The sequence below is a fragment of the Martes martes genome (genome assembly GCF_963455335.1).
Source record: "Martes martes genome assembly, chromosome: 17".
Lineage (NCBI taxonomy): Eukaryota > Metazoa > Chordata > Mammalia > Carnivora > Mustelidae > Martes > Martes martes.
Window position 1 is genome coordinate 50,952,712 of NC_137905.1, and position 11,877 is coordinate 50,964,588.

At 60.5% G+C, this 11,877-nt stretch overlaps 1 protein-coding gene across 2 annotated transcripts; it reads left to right on the forward strand.

Annotated features, from left to right (window-relative positions):
* The first annotated feature begins 1,581 nt into the window (after positions 1–1,581).
* Positions 1,582–9,706, forward strand: CYTH2 (cytohesin 2). Of its 2 annotated transcripts, none has more exons than XM_080829064.1 (12): positions 1,582–1,794; positions 2,622–2,769; positions 2,860–2,926; positions 3,902–4,020; positions 5,075–5,155; positions 5,677–5,789; positions 5,875–6,023; positions 6,483–6,594; positions 8,407–8,483; positions 9,017–9,088; positions 9,187–9,341; positions 9,425–9,706. In XM_080829064.1, the coding sequence occupies exons 1-12, from the start codon at positions 1,776–1,778 to the stop codon at positions 9,510–9,512; spliced, it is 1,200 nt and encodes a 399-aa protein (XP_080685190.1). In that variant the 5' UTR covers positions 1,582–1,775; the 3' UTR covers positions 9,513–9,706. The 2 variants fall into 2 exon arrangements, with proteins under 2 accessions (XP_080685190.1, XP_080685191.1); XM_080829065.1 differs by lacking the exon at positions 1,582–1,794 and adding an exon at positions 2,244–2,331 and having other exon boundaries at positions 9,425–9,701.
* The last annotated feature ends 2,171 nt before the right edge of the window (positions 9,707–11,877 follow it).

Sequence of the window (11,877 nt, forward strand, 5' to 3'; positions counted from 1 at the left end):
TACTCCTATCTAACTCCTATCTAACTAAGTGCCCAGCAGGCTGGGAGCCAACTGCAGAAGGAGCCAGTGCCAGGGAGGAGGACACACTCCCACCCGTGTCCCAGGACTGCGGGTAGGCACTGTCATTGCCCATTAGCTTGCCCGAGGGCTGCAGCAGCCCAGGTCCCCGCATCTGGCTTCTCCACCTCCCTTTATCCTTCAAAATCCCCCCTTAATAACCGGATGGGATTAATTAGCTAGCTGTTCTCCCAGTGCAGGTGTCTGGGGTAGGGATGGGTGTACTGGAAACACAGGCATGGAGAAGGATGTTAAATTGGGGGTGAAGGGACAGGAAAAGGGTTCTGTTTGGAAGGAGAGAGAGTGGGGCAAAGCTGGCACAGCCTAGCTTTCCACTGGGGAGGACAAGGCCTGGGCCACTCAGAAAGGTCAGGGAGAGATTAAGAGGCTCCGTGTCTAATCTGTCAGATTAACCAGGTCCTGGCCCTGAATCTGTCCCCCACCTGCCTAGCCCAGGGACAGCAAATGAGGACAAGGCCCAGACACCACCTGAGACCCAGTTAGGGAACCCCCCAGGATAGGGACGCCCAGGTACGCTATCCTGGCCAGCTGCCTGCACCTGCTTTTTCTGCAAGGAATGGAAATCGGAGGCTGGGGGTGGGGAGCGGGGAGGGGAGAGAAGGGCATCCTATGTGGGGGGACTCTGAGAGGAGGGAAGAGTTTAAGAAGAGGGGGTACCTGAAGTGAGGGGAGTCACAGAGGAAGGAAAGGACTTTGAGAGTGAGGAAGGAACCAGAGAGGTGGAAGGATGTTGAGTAAAGGGAGTTGTTATAGGGGGAGGATGATAAATGGGGGGGGGTAGTTTGAGGGAGAGGGGAGGACCCTGAGAGGCAGAAGGCGCCAGGGAGGCGGAGCCTTCGCTATATTTGGCCTTCCCCTAATGTCCCATTCTCCATGACAGACACCCAATAGCGTAAAAAAGAGAAAGTCTTTTGTTTCACCACTCCCTGACTCTCAAGAGGCTGAAGTGGATGGGAAAGTCCTGAGAAGGGTTAAGGAAAGGATCCGGAGATCAGAGGGGCCAGTACCGGGAGGACAGAGGCCAAAAGACCTGCCAAAGCTGCTCCCAGTTGCCTGGCAACCGCTGCGGTCAAAAGCCTGCTTGGCCAGCCGAGGAGGTGTCGCTCCCGGAAACAGCCGACAGTTGTGGCGCCGCCCCCTGGCAACGAGACTAACAAAGTACCGCTCCCCAGCAACCTATTACTAGAGGCGGGGCTGGACTGGACTAGCAGCCTCCCAGTGCCCTGGCGCAGGCGCAATCCTCTCTGCTCGCGCATAATCCCACCTCCATGCAACTCCTTTCCGAGCCTTCTCATTGGCGGGCACACCAGCCAAATGCCTTCTATTGTTTCGGAGGCGGGGCCCGGCTCCCTAGTCGCACTCCGATTGGCCCCACAGACCGTCTACCTCCAGCCGGACAGGGCTACGTCTGCTCCTTGTGTGCCTATTGGCCCTGGAGGACGATACTTCGGGGTCGGGGGCGGAGCAGACGAGAGGGCTCTCCGTGGATTGGACGGTGTCAAAACGAGGGGCGGTCCCTATTGGCGGGGCGGTTGGGAGGCGAAGGGAGAGTCTTTTCAGCGCTGAGGACTGGCGCTGAGGAGGCGGCGGTGGCTCCCGGGGCGTTTGAGCGGGCTCATCCGAGCCCGCGGGCCAACGCGGATCCAGGCCCGACCGGCGGGACCGCCCCGGACTCCCCGCGGGCCTTCCTAGCCGCCATGGAGGACGGTGTCTATGGTAAGTCAGGGAGGGGCGGGGCCGGCTGGGAGGGGATGGAGCGTTTCGACCCGAACGTTCCGTCGCGAACATCCCTCCCGGCGCGCGGCGCGCGGAGCCCTTCGGCCCCGTCGTCGCCTAGCTTTTGTGGGGCGCGGGACGGGCTTCCGGCGGGGCCCGAGAGCAGGGCGTTCCAGGCCATTGTTTGGGCCGAGCCTGTTTCCGGTGGCGGCGGGAGGGGGCGGGATGGAGCGACGGAGGCGAGGCCGGGGCGGAACCATTCCCGCTGGAAGGGCTGGGCGAGCCCAGTGCCTGCTGGGAGCCGCGAGGGGGGCTTCTGGGGCGCTTGGGTGGGGAGGAATCTTGGGGGCCGCAGCGATCCCGCTAAGGCGTGGGCGGGGGCCTTCGATGCCCCGCCCCCTGCCCCAACTCTTCCAAGCTGTCAACAGCTTTGCCAGCCGTAGTTACTTTTCATGGACCCAGGAGTCCGGACACCCAAGCTCCCAGTTACCTCGCCAGGAATGGAGGCCGAAAACCAAGGCCCCAGCCTCCTTCCAAGTAATGGACCCAGCAGCTCGGGCTCCCAGCCCCCTTGTCCCTCAGACTTAGGAGTCCTGACCCCTAGCTCCCTCTCCTCCCCCAGAACTTAGAGTCTAGATCCACAGCCCTTCCTACTCTGGGCTGAGGAATCTAGACCCACCCCACCCCCCAGCCTCTTCTTCCAGCAGACAGTGAAGGCCCCCCCTCCAACCTAGTCCTGCCTGCCCCAGCCCTGTCCTCCCCCAGATTGCAAGAATCCTGGCTCCCAGTCCCCAAAACTGACCTCCAACCCCTGACCCTACTTCCAGAGCCCCCAGACCTGACCCCGGAGGAGCGGATGGAGCTGGAGAACATCCGGCGGCGGAAGCAGGAGCTGCTGGTGGAGATCCAGCGTCTGCGGGAGGAGCTCAGTGAAGCCATGAGCGAGGTGGAGGGTCTGGAGGCCAATGAGGGCAGGTGAGGGCTGGGGTGGGGAACTTGGGGGTCATGGGGCCAGGCCAGGGCTGCCCCGGGCATTGAGCCTCCCTCCCCTGCTCTCTCCTGCAGTAAGACCTTGCAGCGGAACCGGAAGATGGCGATGGGCAGGAAGAAGTTCAACATGGATCCCAAGAAGGTGCTTGGGCCACAGGGCTGGAATCCGTCAGGCAGACATCTGGGCAGGGGGCTCTGGCAACTTTAGGTTCCAGAAGCATGCTTAAGGTGGACGGATGGGGTCCTAATCCCCGGATGCAGATACTGGCTGTCCATTTGGTCTCTTGACCACTCACCAGGCGTTCCAGCCTCCTGACCTTTGCCCGTGCTGGCTGTGTCTACCGGGGAGGCTCCTCTTCCTATTTCTGGACCCTCTTATGGGGCCACCTAGAGTCTCAGAAGGAGCTCGAGTCTGAGAGGGAACACGAATGGTGACATGCGCAAGGGAGGGTTGACTAGGACCACTTTAGAGAGCAGCCAGGCTGTAGAACCTCCCCGGGGCCGGGAGGGGGGGGGCGCTCAGAAAGTGAGGGAGGGCTTCCTTGAGGGAGAGGACAGTCAGGTCCGGTTTGAAGGTCGAGTCTGTGTTCACCAGGTGGAGAACGATGTTTGTTTATCCGGTCATTCCCGCTCTCTGATGCCGTCTCAGGCTGGCCCCTGTGCTGGGCAGCTCTGGAGCCCCAGAGTGGGCTTGACCTTTCCTTGGCCTCAGCGAGCCCCTAGACGTGGATACCGCACTCCAGAGTCGATGTAGCTTTCGTGGCACAGACCGAGCCTCAGAAGGCCCTATCCAGCCTGCGGCTTGGCCCTCGCAGGCCTCGACAGGCGGCTGTAGTTTGTCAGACATTCAACAAACTCACTGGGCTCCCGTTCCTTGCCGGACCCTGCCCTTGGTGCCGGACTAGGCAGGCAGAGGCAGAGGGCGCAGTTAAGTGCAAAGGCTCTGACGCGGGAGGGCTGGTTTTAAGTACCTGGGTGAAGCCCGAAGACAAAACCTGGCCGAGTTCTGTTGAGAGCGGGGGTGGGTGTGGATGCTGAGGTCCCTGGGGAGGCGGCCGTGGTGGGGGGGGGGTAGCTTTCTGGCTGTCGGGGCTGAGACCCGGCCCCCACCTACCAGGGGATCCAGTTCTTGGTGGAGAACGAACTTCTGCAGAACACACCCGAGGAGATCGCCCGCTTCCTGTACAAGGGCGAGGGCCTGAACAAGACAGCCATCGGGGACTACCTGGGGGAGAGGTGAGACCCCGCCCAGTTCCCACAGTCCCCTGCGCCCCGCTCCTGCCCTTCCCGCCCACTTCCTCTCCCAAGGAGAGGCCCGGATGGATCAGCCCTCTGACTGGATTGTGACAGAACGGACCTCTGAAGGGGTCATTGGAAGCCTGGGACCGTCTGGGGGAACCTGGGGCTGCCTGTGACCATCTGGGGGGCATGGGAATCTCCTGCGGACCCCTGGAAAGTTGAGGCCCATCCATTTAGGTCTGGGACAGTGGAGAACAGCTGTGAGCGTTGGGGGGTGGTGAGAATCCTGTAGACAGCTTCTAAGCGTGGTAACCACATAGACAGCTAGGGAGTATGGGGGTCCTCGGGGGCACGGGGACCCATGGATGTCTGGGGCATAAGGATTATCTGTGGACATCAGGGGTGATCTGATCATCTGAGGTGCATGGGACCAGCGGGATGTCTGGGTAGCTTAGGGATTGTGTGGACATCTGGAATGTGTGGAACCTTCTGGACATCTGGCTTGTATTAGGGCTCGCTGGTTATCTGGGGATCATGGGGACTGTATGGACACCTGGAGATGTCTGGGGGACCCTCTGTGGACACCTGGGGTGTGTGGGAAGTGTTTCAGGAGCATCTAGGCTGTGTGGGGACTGTCTGGACGCCGGGGGGAGGTGGGTAGCCCTCTGTAGATGTCCAGGGGCCATCCAGGGACAGCTGGTGTGGTGGGGACTGTTCTGTGGACAGCTGGGGTGCATGGGGACCATCTCTGGACATCTGCAGAAGCTGGGGGCCATCAGAGAGATGATAGTGGGTGGAGCACGTGTTTGCTGTGCTCCTCTAGACCGCAAAGATTCAGCTAGACCGGCGGTGATCTTGTAGCAGATGGTCCTCCCAAGAGCGTGTTCTGAGTGTTCCTGCCCTGGTGCCAGGCCTGTGATGGGGCCAGGCTCAAATTTCCACCCGCCTCAGGGGCAGACACTCCGTCCCAGTGTTTGCTTCCTGTCCGCTCCTGCTCCAGCACCCCCAGACTCCTTCCTGTGCATGACTCTGTGTCTGTTCGCTCTCCCAGGGAAGAGCTGAACCTGGCAGTGCTCCATGCCTTTGTGGACCTGCACGAGTTTACTGACCTCAATCTGGTGCAGGCCCTCAGGTGAGAGAGGGATGGGGTTGGGAGGGCGGGAATGTACCTGTCAGGGCTCGCTCTTTACAACTGATGAACCCACTCAGAGTAAAAACAGAAACAAAGAGCAAGGGATTGATTGTCTCACGTAACACAGAAGTCCATGGTAGTGTTTCCTTCAGGCATAGCTATATCCAGGTGCTCAAGTGGCGTCAGAAGGTCCATTTTCTTTAGCTTTGGGTTGTCCTTGCCACTGTGTTGGCATTGCTTTCTGTAGACTCACCTCTCACGTGGCAACAAAGTCCCTGGCAGACTTGTTTAGCAAACTTAGCAGAAAGAGGGGGTTTGGGTTTTTTTGTTGTTTTTTTTTTTTTCCTGTATAAATCCACCGAAAGTCCCTCGGCCGGTGCTCATGGGTCAGCTTGGAGCCATACCTGAGATAGCTGCTGAGGCCATAAGGCTGTTACTGGCTGCTTCCTGACTTGGGGACAGAGAGCAGCGAGGGGCTTCTGCCAGACATGGCGCCTACACCCGGCTCCTCTCTAACCCAGGCAGTTTCTCTGGAGCTTCCGCCTCCCCGGAGAGGCCCAGAAGATTGACCGGATGATGGAAGCCTTTGCCCAGCGATACTGCCTGTGCAACCCCGGGGTCTTCCAGTCCACAGGTGGGGGCCCGGCCTCGGGGGCTTTGGGAAGGAGGGGCCAGGGCCCCACCTGCCTGGGTCGTCACCACCTGACTGTCCGCTGCAGACACGTGCTATGTGCTGTCCTTCGCCGTGATCATGCTGAACACCAGCCTTCACAATCCCAACGTCCGGGACAAGCCGGGCCTGGAGCGCTTCGTGGCCATGAACCGGGGCATCAACGAGGGTGGGGACCTGCCCGAGGAGCTGCTCAGGGTCAGGCCCCCTTTTCCCCTCCCCACAGCCCCCCCACCCAGTGCTGTCGCTCTCCCTGCCGCAGGCCCTCCTCCCCATGGGTCTCCCGGTGCCCAAGGCGGCCAGTGCAGTCGTGCCAACCTGTCCCATTTCTTTTCTCTCTCTCTTTTCTGGGCCTCCCTCAGTCTTCCTCTCTCTTGTTTCTCTTTCCCGTTTCTCTCTGGCCCTCGGGGTCTAATTCTGATTCTCCATCTGTCCATCTCTCTCGAGAACTCTGCTGGCCACTGCAACTCTGCGTCTCTTCTTTCTCTGCTCCCTAGGGCTCCCTCCATCCTTCTGCCTCCTCCCTGGGCCACTCCTCCCCTGGTCCCATTGGTCCCATTGCCTCCCTGGCTGTTGGGCCCCCCCCCCAACCACGACCAGCTCACGCCAGGAGGGTCCCTGGGGCCTGGAGATGCTGACTGCATCCTCGCCCCTCAGAACCTCTACGACAGCATCCGAAACGAGCCCTTCAAGATTCCTGAGGATGACGGGAATGACCTGACCCACACCTTCTTCAACCCGGATCGGGAGGGCTGGCTCCTTAAGCTGGGTACGTCCCCTCCTGACCCCGCTGGCAGCTTCTGCAGGGGCAAGTGAGGAGTCCCAGGTTCTCGTCGCCGTGCGCACCTGCTGTGTGATCTTAGGCAAACGATTTGACCTCTCTGAACCTCTGGTTGCCACATCTACAAAACGGGGCCAAAAACAAGATGAGGCCGGTGTGCCAGGCCTGAGCTCAGGCATAGAGGAGGGCCCCCTAAATATTTGTGGGTACAGGGTAGGCGTTAGGGAGCACTGAATAATTGCCAGGCTCTGTGCTTATGAACACAGAGTCCCCGTGGGGGTGGAGTGGGGTGGGGGTAGGGGTGGGGCCGATTCCCCCGGAAACTCGGGGAACCAACAGATTCTAGATAAGTCAGCAGGGGTCAAGCAAGTGCCCCTTCTGTGGGGGTTATCTGAGGATTGGAGGGGTTCTCATCCTTGGGTTCACGGGACATTCCCTGGGGAGCTTTTAAAACCCCGATGGCCAAGCCGCAGCCTCCCGGAGCTGGGATTTCTAGGGCGGGATGGGCTGTCAGTCATGCTGAAAGCTCCCCAGCCGCCTTCCAGGGCAGAGCCGCAGTTGAGAGCCGCTGGCCTGGAGCCCTGCGTGGTAATGGTGGGCGCCGTGGGAGGGCTCGCCGCGGCTTCTGAGCCCCAAGGCAGCGGACAGCTGCTTCAGGGCCACGGCGCCCACCCCAGGGGCCAAGGCGTCTGGTGCCCAGGGAGAGGGCAGGGAAGCAGCAAGCAGGCCCCGGGAACTTAGTTCCTCTGCAGACCTTTCCGTCCATGCGTAGGGATGATTCCCGTTTCCTGGAGTGGGGACATTGAGGCTCAGTCGCTGTCCAGCAGCAGCCCCAGAGCCAGGGTGGCTTCAGAGCCGGATCTCCAGCCCTGAGTGTAGCTTTCCGTTCTTCGTGGACAGGGTCAGGGTCAGGGTCAGGGAGAGAGGCACCTCCTCCTCCAGAGGCTGAGGTGGACCAGTTGGGGGTGTTGGTGGCCATGTTCGCAAGGATGCTTAATGGTGGCCACTGTTGCTGTCACGGTCAAGGAGCCCAGAAGCAGGTCATCTTGAAGCAGGAAGGTGTGGGCACAAGTGGGTCTGTGGGCTGGAGTCCAGCGAGGGCAAGAGGTGGCCCAGCCACCTTGGGCCAAGCAGCCGGGGGTGAGGGCAGGGTTTGTCCCCTCCCTTTGCGATAACTTGGCGGGGGGAAGACCTCTTTACCGTGGCACTGGGGGACACTCCTGGCCGAGGACCTACCCTGAGGGGACGGGCTGGAGCCGGGCACTGATCTGCGGCCTCCCTGGGAAGGAGAGGCTCATGTCGATGTAACTGGTTTTCTTCCCTCTCTTCCCCCTCCCTCCCTCCCTCCCTCCATCTCTGCGTGTTCCTCTGCTGTTTCCGTCTCTGTCTGTTTCTGACCCACCCCCTGTGCTTTCTGGCCCTTGCCCCCCCGTTTCTGTGGCCTGCGGCTTCTGGGGCACCCCATTCTTCTGCCTTCCCTTCTCCTCGCCTGGTCCTGCCTGCTTTCTCGCTGTCTGCCCCAGGAGGTAGGTGCGCCGCCCATCCTTGCTCCCTGACCTGACATCGGGGGAGGGGGCTGCCCCGGGCTGCCAGACAGGGTCAGGAAGAGGGGTGGGCGGGATCCTGGGGCCCAAAAACCCACCTGTCCCTGCTTGTCTGTCTTCCCACGCATTGCTTTGTTCTCAGCCCCGCCGGCCCCGCCTTCCCTGCGCTCACTCTGCCTCTCGGTGCCCTCCCTGCCCTCCCAGAGGCCCTGTCCCCCTGTTGAGCCCAGGCCCCCTCCCACCCCTTCCCTTTCAGGGGGCCGGGTGAAGACGTGGAAGCGCCGCTGGTTCATCCTCACAGACAACTGCCTCTACTATTTTGAGTACACCACGGTGAGGGCAGAGCCTGGCAGAGCCTGGCGGAGGGGCTGGGGGCCGGGACTCCCAGGTCTGATGGAGGAGGGCCTGGGGGCGGGGACTCCCGGGTCTGAGGGAGGAGGGCGTTGTGGGTCTAGACTCCCAGATCTGAGGGAGGAGGGGCCTGGGGGCCAGGACTTCTGGGTCTGAGGGAGGACGGCATTAAGGGTCTAGACTCCCAGATCTGAGGGAGCTGGGAGCCGGGACTCCCGGGTCTGAAGGAGGAGGGGCCTGGGGGCCAGGACTTCTGGGTCTGAGGGAGGAGGGCATTGAGGGTCTAGACTCCCAGATCTGAGGGAGCTGGGAGCCGGGACTCCCGGGTCTGAGGGAGGAGGGCGTTGAGGGTCTGGACTTCTGGGCCTGAGGGAGGAGGGCTGTATCAGTGCACTAGGGCTACTGGGACAAAGTACCATGAGTTGGTGGCTCAAACCACAGACGTTGCTGGGGTTCCAGAGGAGGGGCTGGGCGAGGGCTGGGGAGTCTGAGTCCTGTGCTACTTTTTCCTTCAGGACAAGGAACCCCGTGGAATTATCCCCCTGGAGAACCTGAGCATCCGAGAAGTGGATGATCCTCGAAAACCGGTAAGGCCCTCTCCGTACCCCAGCCTGCTGCGGTGGGGGCGGCCTCTGGTCCTGGGGCCACTCTTACCCACCGTTCCTCTGCTCTCGTGTCTCCCCAGAACTGCTTTGAGCTTTACATCCCCAACAACAAGGGGCAGCTCATCAAAGCCTGTAAAACTGAGGCGGACGGCCGGGTGGTTGAGGGGAACCACATGGTTTACCGGATCTCGGCCCCAACCCAGGAGGAGAAGGAGGAGTGGATCAAGTCCATCCAGTGAGCCAGGGCTCCAGGGTCCTTGGGCAGGGGGGGGGGGCCTGGCTGCTTGGCCCTCACCCCAGGACCCTCCCCTTCTGCAGGGCCGCCGTGAGTGTGGACCCCTTCTATGAGATGCTGGCAGCAAGGAAGAAGCGGATTTCCGTCAAGAAGAAGCAGGAGCAGCCCTGACCCCCTGCCCCCCAACCCCATTATTTATTACGGAGCTGCCCCACCCGGGTGGCCGGACCCCTGGGCCCCGGGGCTGCGGATCCTGGTTCTCCAATCCTGGTTCTCTGTTTGGAAAATTCACCACCTCTAGCTCCTCTCTCGTTGTTTGTAATTAACACACCATTGGTAATCTTATTAATTATTTAACCACTCGTGGCCTGGGAGCCCTCCTTTCTCGGGGTTGACAGGGTGGAGGGGCTCAGCCTTGTAGCCCGCGGGGCTGCCTGTGCACCAGCGGGGCCGGGAGCACTGGTCCCTACTGGGGGCTGTCCGGGCGTGTGAGGGATGGATGCTGGGGACGCCGCAGCCGAGCGGGTACCTCCCATGTCCGCCCTACCCCCCCCCCCACCTCCGGAGCCTGCAGGGCTGGAATAAGGGGGAGGTTTCACGGGGCAGCAGGTGGTGTGGTTAGAATTGCATGGTATTGAGCGAGTGGGTGGGCAGAGGTCCTGGGGCAAGGCCTAGCCTTCGTTCCAGACACGCCTTGACAAGCCAAACGCAGGCAGGTGCTGGTCCTCCCTGTTGCCCTCAGCTGACTCGTGCTCCTGGAGGGGCCGCAGCTCTGAGCTGATGGGGTTGAGAGCAGCCAGTGCTTTGCAAGCAAAAACTAGAGAGTGGGTCGAGCTGTTGGGGGGGAACTGCTCCAGGAGCACGTGGGGCGGAGGAGCCCAGAAAAGAGCCCAAGAGCTGTCCCCTGGGGCTGGGCAAGAGGCAGCTGGTGTCAGAGGAGGGCTGGGTGGGAGTGGTGGGTGGGGGTGGGGAACTGGGGGGCCGACGAGCCGGGTTCTCAACCAGCAGCTGGTCATCTGGAAGACATTTTGCACTGAGCAAGTACAGCTCTGGGAACCCTCGCTACTGCTCCTGTCCTGGGAATCAGCCTCCAAAGTGGGAGGTCTTTTCCTTGAGAGCAAATACTTGAGGGATGGGGCTGAACCCCAGGGCCAGGCCTGTTCCTCCTGGCCCTCCAGCTTGGGATACACTTGGTGTCCCCAAAGAACAAAGGCACAGAGATCCTGAGGGGGGGGTGGGTTGGCAGGATGGGAGACCCCCTCGTCACTCTCCCACGCCCAAATGCGGGTTGTGTGTGTTGGGGGAGGGGGCCCAGTTGCATTTCCTCCCTCCCCCAAGCTGTCTTCAAAGGGTGGAAGCACTTATTGAGTGCTCCTGGTGAAGTGGAAATCCTGGCTCTGCCCTTGGCCACAGTCATTGGCCTGCTCCACGTGCACTAGCAACACTGCTGTCCTCGAAGGTGGCGCTCCTCTCCCCGCAGGAGCCTTGGACTACAATTCCCAGCAAGCTGTGCAGGGCTGGCTGCTCCCACCAGTGGGAGAGCCAGTCTGGAGGCCTTCTGGGAGTTGTAGTTTCCTAAGGCTCCAATGAGGTGGGGGTTGTTCCTTACTTAGCCCAGTTTCCTACAGTTGTGTGCAGGTTGGGCAAAGAGGCCCTGGGCACTTTAACTCCCAGGCACAGATGGGAAGTGGAGTTCCCAAATGAGAATATGGGATTCCCAACTCTATAAATGTTCCAGGGAAATGGGAGTCATCAGCTCAAGGAGAAAGGTCTCTGGATACACACAGGGTCCCACCACTACCTCACCCCATCCTGCCCGCCTCCAGGGAGTAAACCCATAAGTCCTGAATGCCCACTAGCAGGGAGAGTCGTCCGCTCGCAGAGATGCCGTGGAAGGGCATTGCAGGCACAGGGAACAGTATGAGCAGAGACAGGAAAAGGTATGGTGTGTTGGAGTTAACGGACAGCAGGCTTGTATGGTATGATCGAGGAGGGAAGTTGGTAAGAGAGGGGAGTCAAAAAAAAAAAAAAAAAGAGAGGGGAGTCAGAGGGGATGCACAAGCCTGATCATTTGGAGCCCGATCCGCCATGGGAGGGACTTTGGATGTATTTTTAGTTGATGGAAACCATCCAAGGGTGTGAAGAAGGCAAATGACGTATTTGGATTGAGCCTGTGGGAGGGGCCTCCGGCTGCTGCAAGAGAATAATTTGGAAAGGAGTGGGGGCAGCTGCAGGGAGGATAGGACGCAGTGCAGTTTTACCCTGGGGCTGAGGCCATGGACAGAAGTGGACCCGGGAAGAGGCACCCACAGGATTTGCTGAGTGCCGGACCAACTCCGGAATTCTGGCTCGAGCAATGAGTAAATAGCAATGCCATTGATCGAGATGGTTGGAGAGGGAATTGTGGGGCTGGGGAGTAGGGATTGGTGGCTCTGGTTTGGCCAACGTAAGCGGCAGTTGCCTGTGGGCCATTCAAACCAGACTCGTCACCTCAAAATCGTCCTTCAGTTTTGCCCCAAATCCATCTCCTTGCCAA